At 50.6% G+C, this 22,747-nt stretch overlaps 8 protein-coding genes across 8 annotated transcripts; 3 read left to right on the top strand and 5 right to left on the bottom strand.

Annotated features, from left to right (window-relative positions):
• Positions 1 to 540: 540 nt before the first annotated feature.
• Positions 541 to 870, bottom strand: ALTATR162_LOCUS2323 (uncharacterized protein; the record flags this gene model as incomplete). The annotated part of the gene is made up of 1 exon (XM_043309927.1): positions 541 to 870. One exon carries the CDS (start codon positions 868 to 870, stop codon positions 541 to 543), a length of 330 nt encoding a protein of 109 aa, XP_043165862.1.
• Positions 871 to 1,401: 531 nt separating this feature from the next.
• ALTATR162_LOCUS2322 (uncharacterized protein) lies at positions 1,402 to 3,330 on the top strand (the record flags this gene model as incomplete). Its single annotated transcript, XM_043309926.1, has 1 exon — positions 1,402 to 3,330. The coding sequence occupies one exon, from the start codon at positions 1,402 to 1,404 to the stop codon at positions 3,328 to 3,330; it is 1,929 nt and encodes a 642-aa protein (XP_043165861.1).
• Positions 3,331 to 7,490: 4,160 nt separating this feature from the next.
• ALTATR162_LOCUS2321 (uncharacterized protein) lies at positions 7,491 to 8,338 on the top strand (the record flags this gene model as incomplete). Its single annotated transcript, XM_043309925.1, has 3 exons — positions 7,491 to 7,562; positions 7,616 to 7,622; positions 7,686 to 8,338. The coding sequence occupies 3 exons, from the start codon at positions 7,491 to 7,493 to the stop codon at positions 8,336 to 8,338; spliced, it is 732 nt and encodes a 243-aa protein (XP_043165860.1).
• A 229-nt stretch (positions 8,339 to 8,567) lies between these two features.
• ALTATR162_LOCUS2320 (uncharacterized protein) lies at positions 8,568 to 10,973 on the bottom strand (the record flags this gene model as incomplete). The annotated part of the gene is made up of 1 exon (XM_043309924.1): positions 8,568 to 10,973. The coding sequence occupies one exon, from the start codon at positions 10,971 to 10,973 to the stop codon at positions 8,568 to 8,570; it is 2,406 nt and encodes an 801-aa protein (XP_043165859.1).
• A 443-nt stretch (positions 10,974 to 11,416) lies between these two features.
• ALTATR162_LOCUS2319 (uncharacterized protein) lies at positions 11,417 to 15,257 on the bottom strand (the record flags this gene model as incomplete). The annotated part of the gene is made up of 7 exons (XM_043309923.1): positions 11,417 to 11,678; positions 11,729 to 12,402; positions 12,449 to 12,823; positions 12,876 to 14,912; positions 14,966 to 15,086; positions 15,142 to 15,182; positions 15,231 to 15,257. The coding sequence occupies 7 exons, from the start codon at positions 15,255 to 15,257 to the stop codon at positions 11,417 to 11,419; spliced, it is 3,537 nt and encodes a 1,178-aa protein (XP_043165858.1).
• Positions 15,258 to 15,558: 301 nt separating this feature from the next.
• On the bottom strand, positions 15,559 to 16,419 carry ALTATR162_LOCUS2318 (uncharacterized protein; the record flags this gene model as incomplete). The annotated part of the gene is made up of 1 exon (XM_043309922.1): positions 15,559 to 16,419. One exon carries the CDS (start codon positions 16,417 to 16,419, stop codon positions 15,559 to 15,561), a length of 861 nt encoding a protein of 286 aa, XP_043165857.1.
• Positions 16,420 to 17,879: 1,460 nt separating this feature from the next.
• Positions 17,880 to 20,498, top strand: ALTATR162_LOCUS2317 (uncharacterized protein; the record flags this gene model as incomplete). The annotated part of the gene is made up of 5 exons (XM_043309921.1): positions 17,880 to 17,959; positions 18,406 to 18,430; positions 18,483 to 19,103; positions 19,161 to 19,413; positions 19,660 to 20,498. 5 exons carry the CDS (start codon positions 17,880 to 17,882, stop codon positions 20,496 to 20,498), a joined length of 1,818 nt encoding a protein of 605 aa, XP_043165856.1.
• A 245-nt stretch (positions 20,499 to 20,743) lies between these two features.
• ALTATR162_LOCUS2316 (uncharacterized protein) lies at positions 20,744 to 22,599 on the bottom strand (the record flags this gene model as incomplete). The annotated part of the gene is made up of 6 exons (XM_043309920.1): positions 20,744 to 21,561; positions 21,612 to 21,798; positions 21,863 to 22,139; positions 22,200 to 22,254; positions 22,308 to 22,437; positions 22,486 to 22,599. The coding sequence occupies 6 exons, from the start codon at positions 22,597 to 22,599 to the stop codon at positions 20,744 to 20,746; spliced, it is 1,581 nt and encodes a 526-aa protein (XP_043165855.1).
• Between the last annotated feature and the right edge of the window lie 148 nt (positions 22,600 to 22,747).

Here is a 22,747-nt window from a genome sequence, read left to right as displayed (position 1 = left end):
CTTCTTGTTGTATTCCTTGTGCTCTCGCAGCCGGTTGCAATCTGTAAAGATGTGCCCAACAAACGTGTAGTTGTGTTTCCAGCACCATGTGCATTCGTTTAGAGCGTAGGTATTCGAGCGGGAAGAAGAGGAAGAGGGCTAATTCAAATTAGGCTTTAGCTGGAAGGATAAAGCGCCAGTTCTTTGTGACTGCTTATTGCCATTCTACTGCGACTTAGTCGCAGCATAGGCGGTCAAGTCAACGTCAAGGCTATGTTTTTCAGCAAGGTCGAGGAGCTTTAGTTCGATAGCGGTGAAGGAAGTGAGTTCTCGCGTGCTAAGATTGTCGACAATGTGATCCATGGTGTCCGGGAGGGTAATCAGAAAGAATGAACCCTTAACATCGTCAGAAGTAAAGATAGGCAGCATAGATTGAGCGACCTTGTGTAAGGAACCTGCGCATCGCTTTGACATCCTTGTCCATAATGAGTGGAAGGTGTCGATGTGATTGCGAAGGTCGTCGCCGTCGCAGTAGCGCAGGTTAGTGAGGAGGCGGAAGAGTTAGATCGATGTGTTACCAGTGTCTCGATCGAATCGTCCAGCCAGGAACTTCCAGGCTTCCGTTGCGGTATCACAGGAAGCCACGTTAAGGGTGAGATCTAAGTGGACAGAAGTCAGGATCATGACAAGGGCTTTGTCATTCTGTGAGTCCCATACTTCACCTTCTGCATTAGTAGCGGGTCTAGACTTCTTTCCGTTGACGATGCTAAGGAGTGAGGCATACCTGAACGCTATTGTCCAGCTGTTGCGCCATTCTGTGTAGTTCTCGCCGCGTGAGGCGAGCTTAGGCAGTGACGACGGGTCAAGCTTGAAGTTGAATGTGGTAGCCATGTCTGGCAGGTATGTGTCGGTCGCTTTGGTAGATTGCGGCGCGTAAAGAAGTTGCGGTAAGGTAATTGCAGGGTAAGATTAAAAAGACTGTGGTGTAGGGTAGGGTGGAAGTTGGATGTACCGTGGTGCGATAACGTGTTTCAGTTCATCCACTCACAGCTTCTCAACCACGATAACGACTAGGACAGCTCACAATGTATGGCTATGCAATGATGCAACTGTAAGGTATGAAGGGCGATGTTGTTAGGAGCGCCGGGCTCATAACCTGTTAGAGTGTAAGAGTTATCATTGAAAGCTATGGAGGACTCGGATTATATAGGCATCACACCAGTGATACGTTGCTACCTTTACATGAGATAGCTCCTTCCAATAACTTGGTCGCTCCGTCTCTCCGCCACAAAGGCATCGTTTCTGCCAATATATATGGGCAAATTTGCTGTCTCAGAAGAATACGTTCGGATAGATCGTTGCTTCATCTCTCTTATCTAACGCTTCTGCCTATCATATTCTACACAAGCACCCCTCTGAGCCATGACTTTCACCGATGCTCCTGGCGTTGCAGCTATCGATCCAGTCACGCGGGCCAAATACATCGAAGAACGCAACAAGCGGCTGCGATCTGAAGGTGCAGCACAATTCATAAAGGTTTCCGAGACCGCTCGATTTTCTCATTTGGCAAATGACCCATGGGTCGATCATGAGCGTCTCAATGCCCTTCCGTCCCCGTTGCCGTCCGGGGCGTCTGTCAAATTCCTTATCCTTGGAGCTGGCTACGGTGGCTTGTTGCTGGCTGTACGCTTGATTCAAGCAGGATTCTCTGCCGACAATATTCGCCTCGTAGACCATGCCGGCGGATTCGGTGGTACGTGGTACTGGAATCGTTATCCCGGGCTCATGTGTGACATCGAAAGCTACGTTTATATGCCATTGCTGGAGGAGACGGGCTACATGCCGCGACAGAAATACTCTCATGGGTCGGAGTTAAGAGAACAGGCAGAAAGGATTGCGGAGAAGTGGCATCTGCAAGACAAGTGTCTATTCCGCGCAAAGATTCAGAGTGCGGCTTGGAGCGACGCTGAGAAAAGATGGACAGTCCGTATGACAGAGAACAGGGGACCCATGGGAAAGGAAAATGCTAGGGATGTCGTCGCGAAGGCACAGTACCTTTTGTCAGCCTCGGGGGCGTTGAACGATCCGCACATGCCGAACGTGCCAGGACTGAACGATTTCAACAACAAGCTTTTCCACGCAGCACGATGGGACTACAACGTCACTGGAGGCGCACCTAATAACTGGACGCTCGACAAGTTGAAGAACAAGCGGGTTGGCATCATCGGAACAGGAGCGACCGCCGTTCAGGTTGTACCGCAGCTGGCTAAGTGGGCAAAGGAGCTCTACGTTTTCCAACGTACTCCCTCGAATGTTGACGTCCGCGGTCAAAAGGATACGGATCCGCTCGAATGGGAAAATATGACTGCCAAGAAGGGATGGCAGAAGGAACGGTCAGAGAATTTGATCTCATACCAGATGAACACACCCAATGGAGACAATCTAGTAAATGACTCTTGGACACGCATGCCAGCTTATGCTGCAGCCTTCGGCTCGCCAGGTATCGTCGCCCTGGACAAGATGCCTGAACATGTGTCGCGCATGCATGAGTGGGATGTGGAACGTTCGGAGAGGGTTCGTGCGCGCGTAGACGAGGTTGTCAAGGACAAGGTCACAGCTGAGAAACTCAAAGCCTGGTACCCTGTCTGGTGCAAGACTCCCACATTCCACGACGACTACTTACCCGCTTTCAACCAGCCCAACGTTCAGCTTATCGATACCAACGGTAAAGGAATCGACAGACTTACTGGGAATGCCGTCGTGAGTGGTGGCACCGAGTACCCCGTGGATGTGCTGGTACTGGGCACGGGCTTCGCTTCGCCTGTGGCCGGGAGTGGCAGTCCAGCCTACCGAGCCGGCATGAAGATCTTCGGACGCAACCACTTGTCTATTGATGATAAGTGGACTCAGAAAGGTGCTTCGACACTTCATGGCGTCGCAACGCACGATTTCCCCAACCTGTTCTTCCTTGGAGCTTCGCAAGGTGGACTCACGGTGAACATCCGATATGTTCTTGACACGCAAGCTTCGCATATTGCCAACATCTTGTCCAAGGCAGAACGAGAAGAGGGTAACGGCGTTGGTGACAAAACCACACTTGAGGTAACAACAGAAGCCGAAGAAGCTTGGTCAGCTGAGATCTTGGTAAGGGCCGGGTGGTACGTCGGTGTACTTGGATGCACTCCCGGCTTTCTCAACAACGAGGGCGAGAATGATAAGCGGACCGAGACTGCAGATCAGATCAAGGCTGCTCGAGGTGCTCCCTGGGGCGAAGGTATGCTAAGTTACTGTAAACAGCTAAAGGACTACACAGAACAAGGTTGTCTGAGGGGACTAGAAGTTACTATATAGTTCTACTTCCGTTTAGTAACTAGACGATTAAGTACTGGCAATAGAGACGGTGACTGCTAGTGGACCAACCGCTTAGCGTGGCTGCCCCCACCCGGCTTCCCATTGGCAGATGCTCCGAAGCCATTTATTTGCTTCAATAGAGCATATATATTTGTAGCAAGCCAAGCGCTGTGGGGAAACTTGTTACTAATAACGCCGTGCGATGACCTTTGTATCAGCTCAGCTAGGATGCTACAAACAATACAACATACACTCTCCTAATTCTCTGTACACAATACCCGCACCTAGGGCATATGTAGTGATCATCATATGTATGATCTTTTCGTGTGATGCCGAGGTCTAAGGTCCTGTATTGTACTACACGGATAAGAGGGGATATCTGATTAGCTACATTCATCTGGTTAGGGTCACTCAGGGGTCTATATACCCCACTTCCATCTCATCTCCTTCACACCCGTATGGCAGCCTCCTCCTCCTCCTCCTCCTCCTCCTCCTCCTCCTCCTCCTCCGTGTAGCTCATCATATGCTCCTTCTGCGTCCCTAGGGCATATTGTTGTAGGATAATTTTGTAGTATGCGGAGGCATGTCTAATAGGAAGAGAATAGGCTAGAAAAGCTGTATTTTACTTCCCACCTTGTATAGTTATACACTTTAGCTAACTACAGTCTCCTCTTCTGCACACGAGTCGTTCTTCTTACCCCTAACTCACCCAAGCTCCTATTGGCTAGCCAAGTTATCATATGTCCTTGTTAGATCAAAATGCTGAAAATGAGCTCAGGAGAAGTTTTTGATTGCGATGATGGATTATGTCTTGATTCATTCCTCTTTTTCGTTGGTTTGTTCTCTCTCCTTTTTGAACATAAACCTGATACATCGGTGATACCTAGGTGATACATAGGTGATACCGTCCATGATGCAGTATCGCTTACTTCATCTGACAGTCCTACAACTTTGTAGGACGATCGCTACACATGCCCCTACTCGTACGACAACTGGTGAGAAATTGTGTAGCGTAGGTCTATAGAGTACTCTGCTAAGTTGCCTTATGATAACTACTTTTGTGTGGCTCTACAGCCTTAATTTTGTGCAGCCCGTTTTGGTGATGCGCGTGCATTGACCGACGACGTGCATTGTGTGCACGGAAACGGTATAGAGTCGCAGCCTATCGACATCGACAAAAGCCAACAGCCAGCTCAGCGTCTCTCACCGAGTAAAGCCCCGGCGATCACCGCGTCCCAGGCCACCGAGACGTCCACCTTCTAGTCGCAGTTGCGCAAGAGCCAGCCTGAAGCCGCTATCGTAGCGCCATCCGAGGGCAGCAGTGCCGCGACGGCTGCTACAACTGAGGACGACGAGGATGGCAATGAGGATAGCGACAAACGTCTTGATGAGCGCTTTGCCGACAAATTTGACGGCATAGATTGGTCGCATTTGCCGCTATATTCCAAGCCTGTAGCCAGCCAGATGTCAAGACGCAGCCCTGCACCACTACGCCATGCAACCAAAAAGGTACATATGATCAGTGAACTACTAATCACGGTGCAGGATAGTATATATCATCAGTCAGGCCTGACAGTTGCGCCCACCCGGCTTCTTATTAGCTGACGACAACGCGTAATTAACTTCAAAAGTCATCCATTAGTCTAGCATGCTCGCGCTGTCAGAAAAAGCCATTTCTACGTCGAAAGAAGATTTTATTATGAGCCTAAGCCATGCTATAAAAGATGGTTATATGGTTAGCATACGAGACGCGCGGCCAAGCGGTTACACGCGATTCCGATGCGACAGAGGACGCAAGCCCAAGAAACAATATGCAGAGGGTACCGACGTTAAACATCGCAGCACTCTAACATGTCAACAAGGTGCCCCTTCATGGTGAGCGCTAGCAATGTTGACGGAGATTGGTGTTTGAAAGTGGTCAATCCGAATCACAATCACGCCGGAAGCACAAACATAGCAGCGCATCTAATGGCTCGAAGAATGCAGGACTCTGAGGCTGCCGTCCTCAATACAGGCATTGCTTTGGGCCACCTTGCTCGTTTGATTATGGCTTCATTGCGTCGGTCACACTCTGAGAATTTGACGGTTCGAAAGGAGGTGTAATGCTCGCCACAAACTGCGCATGGAGCAGCTCGCTGGTCGTAGTCCTATTCAATTTCAGAAGGACGAATTGACTGAAAAGGTTTGGTCTTTTACATTCTTCCAGAGCGCTGAATGCCATGTTGAACGTCTCTTTTTCGCGCATCCGACTGGCCTTTCATTGGCACGCCAATATTGTGAGGGCTTTTCCCTCGATAACACATACATAACGAATATGTATGGTATGCCATTGTTCCACGTTGTCGGCACTACATTCACCAATACTAGCTTTTCAGCGGCCTTTTGTCTCCTGCAAACTGAAGATTCACTCAACTACGCCTGGGCTCTCGAAAGATTCCTCCGCGACGCCCAATTGAATGTACCGACCTTGGTGACTGACCGAGATCTCGCACTGCATCTAGCGATTCAGCACACCACCCCACGGTCACCACACCTACTGTGTATCTGGCACCTCAATAAGAACGTGCTAACGCATGCGAAGAAACACTACAAAGGTCAGCCGGAGGAAGAACGGCAGAAATCCTACGGCGCCTGGAATGATGTGATAAGGAGCGAATCAATCGCCACGCTTAAGACCCGGAATGATTAGCTACATGAGAAATCTGCTGGAAAGAAAGTCCTACTAAATCACTTGGACGACACATGGCTACTCTACAAGGAGTGCTTCGTTGCGGAATGGGCTCAGCAACATATCCATTTCAGCCACACGAGCACGTCACGAGGTGAAGAAGCTCATAATTTCGTAAAGGCATACATTGCATCATCATCAGTGTAAAATCTCACATTCGCATTCAGGCGCATTTCCATGGCACTGGACGACAAGCTCCGGCAGACTGAACTGGAATGTGTCAAGGACTCAGTTCTGACATTGCATGCAGCTGAAGGGCGATTATATGCCAATGTTCTCAGCCGCATCTCGAGACATGCGCTACGTCTCGTCATCAAGCAGCATGAAAAAGCAAGAAATCATGGAAATGACGATCCTCATGCCTTTGACGGCATGTTTCATATCATAATGGGTTTACTGTGCGACCGAATGATTACGCATCGTCTAAAGAAGCCTAACGCAAAGCTTTTCTTAACTGATTTCTATAGTCATTGACATCTGCGCCAGGAAGAAGGGTGGACCAGTGCACCATGCCTACTTGACCCGCTGAAGGCGACGGACTACTACAATAATGCCTGGGCTATCGAAAACAAGAAGTCAATGCAGCGTGTACCCTCCCAATTTGAATGATTTGATCAGCAGCTGCAAGCCAAAAAGCCACGCCAGAAAGCTCCAAGCCGCTGCTCACTATGTCAGTCACTCCAGTATAACGCTCGAAAATGCCCTCGGCGCAGCACAGTGGTACCATCGCCTGCATAACCTGTATTCAGTAGGAATTAATAAGGGGAAAGTATAGAGATTCCCCGCCTGTAACCCTTGCAGAATTGCCCTTTATCCTTGGGTCGTCCGCTAAACAAACAAATTCTAGCGGGATGTATTGGGAGTTGAAGGTCAGACGTACATCCGCCCTGTACTAGTGTGTACGCTGGTAAATGGGTTGGGGTTGAGTTTGCTTATGTCAGACTGGTACCCAACCCCTCCTCTACCTATCTATTGAGTATTACAGATAGGTAGGGGCTAATGTTAGATTAGGTATACCTAGGTGCAAGGGGCTACGCTTAGGGAGCTATCGCACAGGTAGTTTCAGGCAATAGTACTTGCTTCACACTACAGAAGATAGTAAGAGATAGCTCCTATATTACTACACTAGCTATTAGTAAAAAGTAGTAATAATTCCCGCAGTCTTTATCGCAGGTTCAGCGCAGCTTAGAAGCATGAGTGTTAACGCTAACACAAACGATAAAAGAGGCTTAGCGCGATCATGTTTATTGCGCGCACGGACACGGTATCGATAATGCCGTCTGCGCCTTCTGTTCCTGGTTTGACTTTGGTCATTTGTCCCACTATCCTTCACTTAGCAAACAGTCACCGTTGATACGTCAATCGCGGTCACAATCGTGCCTCTATAAATACACCACATCCTCTCAGCCTTTACTTGCAATATCAAGCGATCATGACAGTCGACGAAGCAACCCAGGTCAACGGCGTGCCCGATCCCAACGCCGGCGTACTAGACGCAAACAAAGTGCAGGAGAAGGATTGGTCTATCGAGAGTGGTATGTCATGAACAAGCAATAGCTTGCCCGTATGCGACACCTCTCTTAATACTTATTTCATCCTCGTACTACATGACTAACGCTCTCTATAGTCCTCGCAAATATCACACCCCGTTATGCCGAACACACCGACTCACCCGTCCCCTTCTTCCACCTCTTGGAGCGCCTAAAGACTACCAAACGTGCGGGATGGCAGCGCTTCCACATCGGAGACGGCGAGTCCATATCCGATCACATGTATCGCATGAGCATCCTCACTATGATGGCCCCCGCCTCCCTGGGCTCGAAACTCGATATTGCCAGATGCTGTCGTATGGCCGTCATTCACGACATGGCCGAGGCGCTTGTCGGTGATATCACGCCCGTGGATGGAGTGTCCAAGGAGGAAAAGAGCAGGAGAGAAGCCGCGACCATGGACTACATTTGCACCACTCTGTTGGGCAAGTTCAACGGCGGACTCAATGGCCAGGACATTAGAGCGATATGGCAGGAATACGAAGACAGCAAGACACCCGAATCACTCTTCGTACACGACATCGACAAGATCGAGCTACTGGTACAAATGGTCGAATACGAGCGCAAGTCCAACTGCGAGCGGGATTTAGGAGAGTTCCAGTGGGTCGCAAACGTCATCAAGAGCGAGGAAGTCAAAGTGTGGGCACAACAGATCTTCCGTGAACGGGAACAGATGTGGAAAGACGCTGGCAAGACACCAAAGCCCCTCGAGGCATACAAGAAGTCCTAGGATATGATGGAGCCTGGGCTCGGACATACTCATTTTAGTCTCCGAGGCCTCATTCACTGGCGCATTTCACGAAGCACAACGAATTGGTAGACGGCTTTTGCATCCTTAGACTTTGCATATCTCAGCATGTATATTCAGTTTTTATGCAAATGTAATAGGTTCATTAATCATTGAGTCATGTGTATCATCCAAGTACCCTTATGCCCCGCAGAACGAACACATCACACGTTCAAGAATTGGACAGACTTATCAATCTCCTCTTCTTCACCTCCCTAGTAGGCGTTCCCGCAAGTCCCGGCGTCCCGACGACCCCCATATCCCCAGCATAATAGTCATCCTTGCTGTGTCCACTACTTCCACTCATACTCTTTCCAGCAGCTTTTACTCCCACACTACCATACTCCCCCTTCCTAATCTTATTACCGGACCTACGTCCATGCCAGTAGCACAAGCCGGCACTGGGCCCCTTGTACTTTTGATGTAGAGGGCACAAAGGACTATTGGGAAGATGTTCGGGGACAAGCCATTCGAACTTGCGGCGTTCTTCTTCTTCTTGGTGGGCAAGGGCTGTGAGGACGCGTTCATCAGGTGCATCGGAAAAGTGTGACTGGTGGACGCGGTACCAACCATCATGGCCGAGCATTGGAGACGCTGCTGCTAATGAAGGGCTAGCTGGTGGTTTGACGCTGAGGTAGCCTGCGTTGTTGCCTTGAATGTTGTTCATGGTCGCTGTAAGTCTAGGTGTGCCATTCGGTTCAAAGTCGACAGGTGTGTAGACGATATCGCTGCGTGGACCTTCGGGACCTTCGTCTTTTTCCTCGTCTTCATAGTTGTCGATGTCGCTTGATAGACTCATGAGCAGAGCATCAGAGTCCCAGTAGCCTCCAGGACTGGGCTTGTGTTTCGTACGAATGTTCATGCCGCCGCCGCCTTGGACATCGAAGAAGAAATCTGCCAACTTGCCTTTGACTTCACCATTAGCATCGAACATGGGTGGCGTGGGTACACGCTGAACGCCAGGTGGAATGAAAGTAGGCGGGACATGAATATGTGCAAGGGACGTTGGTGGAGGTACATGTTTGCCGCGAGTAGGACGAAACGGAGATGAGGCTGGTTGTTTGGTTGCTTCTGCACCGGTCTGGTCCGAGATCCGATTTGAGCGTCTGAATGGGTTGATAGAGAAGCGGCGGCTCATAGGTTCCGTTGGTCCAGGAGAAGAAGGAGGAGCATCTTCACTGGAAGTTTTACCCCGCCACGTCCAGCGTCGTGAGCGGGTTGCCTTGGATTCACAAGCTATCTTCTGCAGCTCTACTTTCGTCTGGGCTTGTTGCTCTTTGAACGCCTTCTCTTCTGCAGGTGTCCAGTTGCCGTCCGGTGTCTGAGCTAGCATTGAATCACTTGCACTCGTACCACTTTTGTCACTCCTGCCGCTTCTCGCTCTCTTGGACTTTGGACGGCTGATATAGCACCGATCTCTTACCTTCGGCAGCGGTCGTTCGAACTTTGGGATTTGTGAAGAGAAGATTATATCCGTGTCGGGTAGAAGGCCTATGCCACCATGGTTGCCGTTTCTTAGCGCCGAGGTGTTGTCGCCGATGTAGTTCTTTTCAGGAATCGGCGCAGACTTAGTCATCATGGCTGGCTCCCACTTTGGTTGCTCGTTCCGAACCCATGGTGTTTTCGGACTTCTCGCGCGTGGGGCGCCGAGACTGCCCGTTATATCCATGGGTGAACGGCCGCGAGCGGGTAGGTCTGGCGTCTCAGTTGGCATTGAGAGATCAAGTTTGACCTTTCTGCGGTCTCGGAGTCCGCCTTTTGGGATCGAGTGTGGGCTCGATGGTATAGTTGCAGCATCTACTGGAGTTGACGGAGCTCTTACTGGTGTCAATGGCTCCTCAACAACGACGGATGGTTTTGACGCCTTCTCATATGATTCTTTCGACTTGACGAGTGGAGGCGGTGCAAATGATAGCACACGATCTTTCTTGTGCAGTTTCATGGAAGCTCCATCTCCAGAGTCTCGTCGCTGCTGGTCTTCCTTGCTCTCTTGAGGATGCAGCATTCTCAAGCTGGGTACATGCTGTACCATGCCCTTGGCAAAAGCCGTTATAGAGGATCTTCTATTATCGCGGATGTAGGAATCACTAGTTTCCGTAGACGCAGCGATGGAAACAGTCTGATGGCTAGTTCCAGAAGCGCGTGACTCCATACTGTCCATGTGTCGAAGCTGGGTGTTCTGGAGATGGTCTGCATCGTCGATGGTCGTTCTGCGAACGATCTCCTCGAGTGGTGGAGGTGAGCTTGGCCGTTCTTGCTCTATCGGCATCGGGTTGCGACTATGCCTCCTCTCATCTTCAAGGTTCGGTTGTTGGCTCCAGCTAAACCCCTCCCGCCTATTGACTTGTCTTGGAGTGAGCCCTTCGTCTTTCGCTGCACTCTCTCTGCCAGTAATCTGGTCGGCATGCTCTTGGAGCGAAGTGTAATGTCTAGTGAGAGAAGTAGGCGAGCTCTGGCCCAAGAAGCCACTGAGATTGTGTGTAGAGGATGCGGATAGCCCTGATACTTCCGAAGCGTCGATGGACGGATGCACTGAGGTATCGGTTGCATGGGCCCTGGTCAATGGTGCTGATAGCATGTGCGGGCCGGCGATGAAAGCCGCTAGTACAAATGTACCGCGTGCGTGCCCAGTTGATCAAACATTCAGCTGTGGATATAGTCGGAAGTGATTCGTCGATAAGGTCAATAGGTGTTTCGTAAGTGAGTGCGCAGAAAGAATAGATGGCGCGCGATTGTAGGAAGTACGGTGCTGTTCAGGTCTGAGATGAAGAGGAAGCCTGTACCTTCAGTCTCCGCATCGGGAAGGAGATATGGAGGACAAGACATCTTAACGAGAAAGCGGCCAGTCACGCCGGGGATGCGCATACCCAACTTCCCAACTAGGACATTAGTGTCATAAACAAGATTCCGCCAACGCCATCCTATGCAAGCCTATACAGATATCATCCCAACCCGCAATCCAAGCCATGCGCACCGGGTATCCAAAGCATGCCTCATAACGCATAACACAAACATCAGTACTTATCCAGAGCTGCCCGAAGTGGCTTGCACCACACTAGTACCGTCAACAAACCGTGTGCGGAATATACGGTTTGCGTTTTGGAACATGCCGTCCTTCAAACTGACGACGATGAATTGCGATCCCTTAAAGCGGGTCTTGAACAGACGACCGATGTTTTGTGTATGGGACAGGTCCAGCGCGGCATCGACTTCGTCCAGAATGTACATGGGCGCAGGCTTGAACTGGAGGAGAGCCATGATAAGAGATAGTGCAATAAGTGACCTAAGAGACGTTAGCGCGTGTTTTTCGGGGGTGTGCGGGTGAGTGCATACCTTTGGCCACCACTCAGCTCTGTCAGTGACTGTTTCCACACCTTGCCCAGCATGACTTTGACTTCCAGACCGTCAGATATCGTCTTGCCCTCAGGAGGGTCCAGTTTCGCAAAACTGCCCGGTAGCAGCTCGTTGAAGATTTGGCCGAAATCGCGATTGACAATCGTCCACGTCTTGTGAAGCGCCTCCTTCTTATACTCGTCAAGCTTGACGATAGTCTCCTCGATCTTCGATTTATCGCGGATGACTGTTTGCATATTCCTCTTGAGGCTTGCTTCTTTCTTCTCAACATTGTCGATCATAGCCATGACCTTCGGGTTGATTTTGTTCTTCTTCTGCTGGAAGTGTTCTTCCAACGACTTCCGCCTAATCTTTGCGTCGTTCATGTTCACGCCCTTGAAGTCATAAACTGTTCCGGCGCGCCCGAAAAGCTCCGAGTCATTCGCGATAAATTCATACTCCTTTTCGAGCGCTTTGACATGGCCAGCTGCACCTTCCTGTTCTTTGTGAAACCTCTCGATCTCGTGGCCGAGCTTTTGTTTCTCTAGACCACCTTCAGTGATGGATGAGTTCTTCGACTTGATAGCGTCTTCGAGCGAGCGGAGCTCTTCATCGAAACCGGTCAATTTCGCTTGCTCATCTCTCAAATGGGCTGCAGCTAAGTCGTGCGCGTCCTAGCAAAGTTAACACTAGTAAAAACATCGTTCTGGTAAACTTTACCTGTACACGAGATTGTTCAGCCAGCAGCTCATCCACTTCTGCTTGTTGAGACTGCAGGTTGGTTTGGACCTCTTCCAGCTGCTCTTGTGCTGCCGCAAGATCGCTACCGCATTGCTCAGATTCCACCATAGCTTCGCGCATCTCGGTTTGCAGGGGCTTGATGGAGGCGTTGTTCTTGTTCAGAGCCTTCTTAAGTTTGTCAAGCGATGACTGTAGTTCGGCAAGTTTGCTGTCCTTGTTATTGCTGAACTCGCTCATGTCGCGCTCAATGCGTTTCACATCCTTGCTGGCCTCCTCTTGTCGAATCTTTGCCGCCTTGATGTCTTCCTTGAGCTGAGCAATGGTCTGCTTCATTTCTTCCACAGCTTGGATGATCTAATACACAATTAGCAATATTCTTATGTCTCAAACGTCAGCTTCCGCATACCGATGACGAAGAATTGCTGCCAATCTGCTCTTCTGTGAGCTTGATCTCGTGCCTCTTGAGATCAAGCTCCTGCTTCGATTTACGTGCCGCGTCCAATTTCTTCTTCTCCTTAGCCATGGTCTCCTGCAACGACCGGAGTTGGGCCTCTTGTGAACTGAGCTCTGTCGTGATCTCGTTAAGCTTCTGAAGAGTAATGAGCACTCCGCTAGACTGGGGTGCGCTACCACCAGACAAGACACCAGCAGGGTCATAAGTATCTCCTTGTAGAGTGACACTCTTCATGCGCACTGCAGGATCGAAAGTCACGCGCTTAGCGGTCTCGGCGTCCTCACAAACGAGCGTCGATCCGAAAACGTACTCCATGGCGGCGTTGACCTCGTGCTCATATCCGATCAACGATAAAGCAAGATCGACTTTGCCTGGGGCTATCCTCTGGGCTGCTCCAATCTTCTCCGCTGATGCTTTGAAGGCCGCAATCTTGTTGAGCGGGATGATTGTCACTCGCTTCTTCAGCCTGCCGTTCTCAAGAAGTTGCTTGCCGGTGGCAGCCGAGTCGACGACGACGTTGTACAACCGACCACCAGCGCAGATCTCCAGAGCGGTACCTGCCCTAGTGTGCTCTTTTTCAAGTGTGAAGAGCTGAGCGACAAGACCCTTCACACGAGACCGATCGAAGTTTGGGGAGGGGTCGTTGTAGCTGAAGTCAATGTTTGCAACTTGTCGCCTCATACCGTCTGCTTGCTGTCGAAGTTCCCGTATGCGCGCTTGGAGATGCGATTCTTGCTGGTACATGTCCGCCTCTTGACCTTCGTTGTAGCCTAGCTTCGCTAGGTCCGCTTCTAGCTTCTTGGCTTGAGATTTCAATACCTCGAGATCTTTGAGGAGTCCAGAATTTTGTTCTTTTGCCTTCTTCGCCTTCGGCTCGTCCTCCTTGATCTGCTTCTCAAGATGCGATATCCTAAGCTTGCTCTGCTCCTGTTCAGTTGCGGCTGCGCTGGCGCGATTCCTGGCGTCTTGCAGTTGGCCTTGGTAACCGCCTTCCTGGCCTTCCTTAGATGCCACACCGGTTTGTAGGGTTTGTAGAAGCTCTTCTTTCTTCTCTACCTCCTCTGTTTGCTTGGCCAACTCGGCATGAGCCGTCTGGTACTTCTCCTGCAACTTCTCGTGCGTCTGCTTCTTCTCATGCAGTAGCCTTTCCAGCTCCTTGACACTCTTCTCAATGCCTTCCTTCCTGTCTACCTCCTCGGCCATGCTTGTCCTCTTCAGGTCCAGAACCGTCGTCAGGCGGACTATCTCATGCGAGTTCGTCTTCACCTCTTCTTCCAGTGCTTGGAACTTACCGCCTTTGCGCAGTTCCTTCTCCCGTGTTTCCTTTGTTTGTTTGATGTCCTCTTGAAGGTTCTCAATCTCCTTCTTCATGCGCACCGAAGATTCGTCGAGATCCTTCGCCCTTTGCTTCTTTGCTTCGAGGTCCTCGGCAGACTGTTGTAATCGCTCGTTGTATCGTATGTAGTCGTACGCAACGACCAGTTTTGTGAGGCGTTCGAGCTCACTCTGCGTTTGCTGGAAGTCCAAGAATGCGCGCTTCTCCATTCGCAGCTTCTCGAGCTTCGGGTCGATCTCGTCTCGTAGCAGCTCTGTAATCTCTTGCACCTTCATCTCCTTCTTTGCCATAGTTTTATAGGCCTTGTCTCGCCTGTCCTCGAACATGCGTGTTCCAGCAGCCTCCTCCAGCATAGCCAGAATCTCCTTGGCCTTCATATTCAGCACCTGCATGACTTTTCCCTGTGCGATCATGAAGTTGGGGTTGTTGATGTTGAGCTGCACAGACTGAAACAGGTTCTGTATGCTTTGTTGCTGCGCGCGGTGTCCATTGATGAGGTATTTGCTCGCGCCGCCGAGTACGATCTGCCTAGTCACCGATATCTGCGCATGTTCCTCGAAGCCAACGGGGCTCTTGGATTTATCGCGGTTGTCGAAAACGATAGTAACGCTCGCTTTAGTAACGCCTGCTTGGCCACGTTTGTAGATGAGATCCTGCAGTGTTGTAAGCCCTCCCGCCTCGTGTAGTCCTTCTCGTCCACACCCACCTGTAAGTTCTGCGCCCGCACCACGCTCAAATTGTTGATTCCTAGTACGAAACATATCGAATCGAGAATATTCGACTTCCCGGATCCGTTGAGTCCTGTGATTGAGTTGAAGCTCTCGTCCCTGGCCAGTCGTCAGTCGTTCATCTCTTCACAAGAGAAACGTAAACAAGCCTTACCAGCCAGAGATGACTGTTCGGACAGCGTATGACTTGTAGCCCTAGAGACGTGTTAGAAAGCGCCAACCGCATTGTCCGGTCGGACTTACATCGATTACAAGTTCTATAATCCTCATGGTGGCTGCATGTGCTGTCGTGCTGAATTACGCTGCCGTTAATGTTTGTTGTTCCGTCTCACCTGGGCAAGGGTCCGCGGGTAGCGCCCCCACCATAACGCGCTAGGCCTTCACGTGGCAGCGCGATCACGCGTACATCGTCACTCTCGACCTTTGCTACTTCATAGCGAATGACAAATTTCACAAGAACAAGTCTTTATTGGTCGTAGACGTCATCGATTACCACTACGTACTAGAAGAGATGTGAAAGTATTTACTGTGTATCAAACGCTATCGTCGCTCATCAACGCAAACCCCAGAATCACCGAGCTTGCCCTAGGCAATGCTTCGGCTCGACTTCCACGGGCTCGCTTGCTTCCGTGCATGCGGTCTTTGAACAACTCTTCTTTCTACCTATTCCTTTTGCAACATATTCTTTTGACTCGAAGCTCCCCACAGCTTTCAACCCATATTCGGATTCGTCCTTCACAGGCGGCAGCGGAGCAGTCCTCGGTGCACCTCCTATCCCCTCCATGGTGATCTCATCATCTGGATTGTTCGATAGTCCGAAATGGAAGTTTCCGAATACCTTGGTATTATGTCGGTTCGTATCCGCGGTGCGATCTTCGTAGTATGAGGTGTTTCGGTTCGTACCGTACTGCGGGAACAAGTACCGGAAGAGGCACTTGGTCGCCGGAGCACATGCCGTCATTATGTGCACAGCAGGTTCGGCAATGCTGATACCAATACCAATATCCCATGTACGGTCTTTGTTCGTAGGGGCGAAGCGGTAGTAATACACAATAAACCTGCCCACAGAGACACCTGTCGCGATCCATCCCAAGCTCATTACAATGACAACCAGGATCTTTGTGCGCCGGTGCATTTGAAGACCCCATACCATGACAGAAGGGATGGGGATGATGATGAGGTCCATGAAAATCGACAGGGCACAAGACACCAGTACGAACGTACGTGAGTCGATACAAGTACCGCCTGGCACGACATTCCCGTTGGCATCGACGCTGTCCATTGCAGGCCTAGACCAAGCATATGCTCTAGGTGTGCACTGTACGACGTTGACTATTGTCGATCCGATAGAGTAGAGGACGTTAAGCCAGAAAGTAATGTGCAATGGATATCGTATGCGACGCCGACAGTCCTTCATACGGAAGAGAAACATAATGATGGAAGCTCGAATCAATCCCATGACTGGAAGCACACATATTATGTTAGCAGAGTTCTGATACCTCTTCAATAGCCGAGAAATACGTACGCGGATGGTACAGCATTTGTACAGAGAAGTTCCATCTCAATGCCACGAGTTGCTCCGCAACAGACTTCTTAGGCAGATCATATATATGATAGCCAGTGCCGCTCAGTATGATGTACATCCATGTTCCTACGGTATCTGCTATGAGGAGCACAAAGGCGGCCAGAATCAAATAGTCGTCCCAGCAAAAATTGCGTCCAAGATAACGCGACCATACTCTAAGGAAGACTGTGAAAGAGGCCACGACTGTGAAAGTACACACAATGGCTAGGACCTCGCATTGTCGGCTTTCAACCATGGTACTGCTGAAGTTTGTAGTCGCAGTCGTGCGACCTTGGAGCGCTCGGTCCGTGATTGCGCAACAGGCGTTGAAGCCTACGGCGTAGTGTCCAGTGTCGGCCTGTTCGGTGGATCGTGAACCGGGTGTACGAGATGGATAATGAAGATCGTGGGTCCACGACGGCAGATCGCACCGAGAAGCGAACGTGGAGTAGTGACGCAAACAGTGAGGATCTGAAGGGTGACTGATAATGTAGGCAGTATTGGCCCACTCAGGAAAAAGTCGAATGTACCCGCAACGCGTCCGGACCCTCTCAAGTTTTTCGCTATGTGCCTAGTATATGTCACGCCTCCAGTGCTCCGCCCGGGAAGTCGCACGCACAGTCCCTTAATACCAGATGTTTTGGTGGCAACGAAGGATGCTGTCATTTACGACTGACGACTGCACGGCGACGTGAAAAGCTGCATCGGACCAGCCGCTGCTCTAGACTCTTGAAGTCTCAAGGATGAAAACCTGTCAGGCACGGAAGACGTCGTTCCAAAGCAAGGCGGTTCATTATGCAGGCCACAACCGCGGCAACAATAGTCCAGTTCCGCTCGTATCTTCCCTCTCGCTTGACCAGAACAAGGACTAGCCTGTCTCATGAAGTCCAAAGAGGTTCCTGAAGGTCCGAATTTGGGCTGACATGTCCAGGTCAACCCTCGTCACGGGCCTCAATCTCCGGGCGGCCTGGACGACGCCATGAACGATGAGGCCACTAGGCATTATAATTGCGACTCGGGCGAGTCAATGTTGTGAGGGCGTTTGCGATTAGGGGAAGTAAGTATGCCGATCTTCAGGACATGATGTTGGATGCTTGTCGGGTGGCTGACGGAGGGCGATCCCGCGCTGGGAATTTATTGCCCGAGCCGTGGAAGGCGTGTCAGCACACGTGTTTTCCCGAAAAACAAACTCATTTGCAACATGAGCTAACACCGCAGTGAATGCATTCTAATGCCGTTGCTGAGGACGCGGTTCAAAGGAGAACTATGAGCTGCAGTTTTGCGCGTCAGTAAGGTACGCCTAGCTCCTTCCCCATTTGGACGCGACCATGACTCTCAAACTTCGCACTACCGGCATCTTGACCGGCACCAACAAGCACACCCTGGACGACAAGCCTTTACGACTCGAGTAACGATGTGCCGGAGACTAGTCCCAACGACATGTCTGAGTGCACGTGAGTGTAGTTGATACTCTTTTCACAACCTTACGCGTACAGAGTTTGCATTAGGGATTGTTGATCGTTCATTGTGATAGGTCCAACATAGGAGAGTGTGCAGGTGAGATAAACTGCGTTACGCAGCATCTGCATACAGGAACCTCGTGAAGTTCCTGGATAGGTCGCAATAATCGCAACCAAATCAATACCTTGTCATAGACCCTGGCTTTCTCAGCTGTCAACACAGTTTTTAGAGAAGATCAGCGGTCACACTGAGGGCAAAGAGCATTAGCCTACATCCTGCCAAGCACGGGATATTGGGCGTTGCCTCCTATATCGAGTCAGTCAGTAAGATGACCAGTATGACTATCCTTTTGTTTCTCGTCTCAGTGCGCAACGGTCCGTAACCCGCCAGCAGCCGCAAGCCCCAGGCGAAAGGTACAGTGAGAAACGGCCGTCCATGACGCATAAAGAAACTTTCTGACGGACATATAGATCTGCAGCCGTTCAACGGGAGACGATCAATCGCCAAAGACCGGTAAACTCGGCCATACTCTGAGTCGTTGGGGTCTACCTGACGAACTCGCAAAAATGGCTTCCATCGCTTTATGGCTCGCGGTTTTGGCTGCTGCTTCAACCACAGCATCCCCAGTCCTATCAGCCAAGGCCGAAAGCAACACTCTAAACGTAGATGTGGATCTCCAAGACATCACTTCAGCAGTCAGATCCCTCTTCCTCCCCGGCTCTCTCAATGCTACAACGCCGACAAACTCTTCGAGATGCAAAGTCTACCCTGATGACCCCGAATGGCCTTCCGATGAAGCTTGGTCCCAACTCAGCAAACTCACTGGTGACCGTGTCATCAATGCACCTACTCCTCTGGCGGCAGTGTGCTACCCTGGCGAAGACTACAACGCTGCAAAATGCTCAGAGTACACTGTGGCAGCATGGCAAAAGTCATATATTCATATGATCGATCCCATAGAGATAATGTCTCCAGTCGCACAGGGCATGACCTGCACGCCTCCAGTTCTCTTCGACTCCCATGGCTGCACTCGTGGAGGCTTCCCCATGTACGTTGTCAACGCCACTGAGCCGAAGCACGTTCAACTTGCGGTTAGCAATGTCCCTGTACAAACAGTATGTGGAAGATATACTGATCTCGTACCCTAGGTGAACTTTGCTAGAAACACCGGTGTCAGACTCGTCATCAAGAACACTGGCCATGACTTCCTAGGCAAGAGTGGTGGCAAGGATGCTCTTAGCATCTGGACACACAACATGAAGAATATCGAGTATATCGAGGAGTATGCTGATGAGAAGCTCAACTGGACGGGCCCAGCGTTCAAGAGCGGTGTCGGTGTGCAGGCCTTCGAGATTTACAAGGCTGCAGCTGAGAAGGGCAGGGTCGTCGTTGGTGGTGAAGGTGAGACAGTCGGAGTCATGGGAGGATACATTCAAGGAGGTGGCCACTCTCCATTGACCGGGCTGTACGGTACCGGTGCTGACAGTGTCCTCTCTATGGAGGTCGTCACAGCCGACGGCGAGTACGTTGTCGCAAACAGCACCTCGCGCACCGATTTGTTCTGGGCCCTGCGCGGCGGTGGTGGCAGCACCTTTGGAGTCGTCACCTCTGTAACTGTCAAGGCTCACCCCGATCTCGAGGTCACAGCCTCGCGCTTTGGCTTCAATTCTGCTCAAACCGGAAATGAGACGTTCTGGGCTGCCATCCGCGCTTATGTCGACTTATGGATCGACAACGCAGACGCGGGTACATACACATACTGGACCCTGATCCCATCTAACGGCACCTTCGCATTCGCCTTTTCGCCCTTCTTCGCGCCTGGCAAGAATGTAGAGGAAGCAACCGCACTCCTGCAGCCCTGGTTCAACAAGCTCAACGACTTGGGCGTCAAGTTCGACCCTAACATCACTCATTACGACAACTACTACGATGCCTGGAGAAACTCTTTCCCTCTCGAAGCCGTCCAGAAGCCGAACGTAGCGACCGCGTCACGTCTGTTCCCTCGCGCGAACTTCGAAACGGCCGAGAAGCGTCAGGAGGTATACGAGCGCATCCGCGCATCGAGCGAGAAGAACCGCGTGCAAGTCCACTTCAACATGCAGGCCAAGGACCCTTACAACACCGAAAACGCCGTAAATACACATTGGCGTCCACTGGTCTCTTTCAGCATGCAATCTGTGCGTTGGCCCATCAACAGCACCGCCGAGGAGATTTTGAAGATCCGCAAGGACTTCCAAGCAGGCGACATGCAGTCCTGGAGAGACATCAGCCCTGGCGCTGGGTCCTACCTTGCTGAGGCTGACCGTCTCGAGCCGGACTTTGGTAATGCGTTCTTCGGTGACAACTACCCTAGGTTGTTGGAGCTGAAGAAGAAGCTTGACCCACAAGATGTGTTCTTTGCGACTACCGGTGTGGGTAGCGAGAGATGGCGAGTCGAGAGTGTAGATGGGCTACCTAATGAGAACGGCAAGCTATGTCGTGTGTAATCGCGTTGTGTATATACATTCTTCTTTCTGTTGAACATTTTTTGCTTCCTTCAAGTCTATCGCTCTTGTTATTATAATCAGTAGACCACGACAATACCCGAGTTACCTATTGAGTTTCTATCAAACACTGTTATCCCAACTTCCAAGAGCGAACAACATTGTGATAATATCTGCATAGCCCTTTTCTGGCAAAGCACCAGATGGCTACTCGAGAATCGTGCAATCGTACAATCATCAGTTCGAATTCACACGTCTCTTCGAGCACCACTCAACGCAGGTCGACCCTCTATCGTATCCAAGACCGGACCAACAAAGTCCCTCTTCCCTCCGATGAACCACCACACAGCACTCAGTACCAAGACGCCTCCTAGCACGACCGGCGCGTAATTCATATTCTGGGCCGTAACAGGTTGGTATGGCGGGAAAAGAAGAAATATGGATACATAGACCGTATAAATGATAGAAGCAAGGTTGATGCCAATACCAAGCCTCCCGAGCCTAAAAGGGCCGTATGGTAGTGATCCTGGACAAGCTATTCGCCGATAAAAGATGAGCACTATCGGCATCAGATACGAGATGTACAAGGCGACGGTGCCCAACGAAACGATGGCGTTGAAGGCGGTAGTAGAACCGATATTCAGCAGGCCAATTAATACAAGGAAGGTACTGGTAGCCGCTATCGCTGGGAGAGGGACGTGATGCTTCTCGTTGACCTTGGAAAGTGTCTTCGACCACGGTAGTCCGGCGTCTTGAGCAAAAGACCATAGCATTCGAGATGCGGTCAGGACAAGAGGTACTGTTGCCAGAGCTGCCATGACTATGAGCGAGCAGGTCATGGCCGACGCTGCTGCCTTGTTGCGACTTATCTGATAGAAGATCTCTATGATGGGGTATCCAGTTGCTGTTTCCATCGCTTCAGTGATGTCGCCCATGCAGAATAGGATGGTAAGCAGCCATCCGAATCCTATTGCGCCGTTGATGATGATGGAGGCTAGCATAGCTCGTGGGACGTTACGCTCGGGGTCTTTTATTTCTTCAGTGAGATGGGTCGCGCTGTCGTATCCTGGTAATATCTTAGCTCATATAAACGATGGCAAGATACGTGGAACTGACCAGCAAGCACGTACGTGCTACTCAACAGGCCTATGCTAAAGGCTACACCATCGCTGCTCCAGCCCGACTCGTTGATATATGTAGTGAAGACGAATTCAGCGGTATTTTTGGTGGGCGATACAACGCAAATAACAACGACCAATACGAGCCAGAGTACTACATGAAGGGTGAATGTCGCGTGCAACACCTAAACGTAGGTATACCGAGTCAGCATTTGTCCCACATGTAGCTCGTATATAGAGGTTACGTACCCAGGGCAAGCTTTTAATAGCAAATACATTAACAAGCGTTGCAAGTCCAATAAATGCCCAGTAAAGCATAGTCCCGTGCCACCTTTGATACGAATAATCCGGATAGTTGAGTACAATAATACCTTGGAGCATCGTTGCGCCGAGGAACGGGGCACTCGCAGTGAAGGTTTGCCAGGCAAATACGGATATCCATCCAGCGGCGTATCCCCAAGCTGCTCGAAACTTCTTGGGAGCAAGCTGGACGACGAAGTAGTATTGGCCTCCAGCTGAAGGGTACCTGGCAAAGAAAAGGCGGATTAGAGGGTTGTTCTACCGACGGAAGCGTTGTTCTACTCACATAGATGCTAATTCAGACAAAGACAAGGCCGTGGCTAAGGTGCCCAGAATAGCCACTGTCGTATCTGCATCAGAAGACGGACCAAGGTATAATGGTTGTAAGACGAACATATGTATCCAAAGACCAGTGATACCGGGCCCCCGGATATGAGGCCGGTGGCCATCGTAGCCCCAAGTGCCTCCCATGTAGCAATCAAAGAAGTAGCCGTTGAGATGAGTGACAGGACATTGAAGTTTTGCTGCCAGTTGGTAAGTAAGAGATAGTCTACTGTAGTTCAGTGACTTACTTCGAGATTCTGGTTCGGGGCGTGTGTTTGCTCATGCTTCCCGGACATGGTCAGTTGCATGGCCAGAGCCGACGTTTCATTCTCTTTGCTATCGACATTCTTCTGTGTGCTCATGGTTTTTCTCTCTTGTACAACCCAGTGCGCGATGCGTCTAGTAGGAAGAGTATACTGTTAACGCCGCATATCTGTCATTACTACTATTGACCATGTGCGGAACCAGTCCGAACAGTCTGGACAGGTGAACCAGACGTAACCATATCGG

This window comes from Alternaria atra (genome assembly GCF_907166805.1).
Source record: "Alternaria atra isolate CS162 genome assembly, contig: 21, whole genome shotgun sequence".
Classification (NCBI taxonomy): domain Eukaryota; kingdom Fungi; phylum Ascomycota; class Dothideomycetes; order Pleosporales; family Pleosporaceae; genus Alternaria; species Alternaria atra.
Note: the sequence above shows the minus strand (reverse complement) of the source record. Positions and strands in the feature narration are given on the sequence as shown.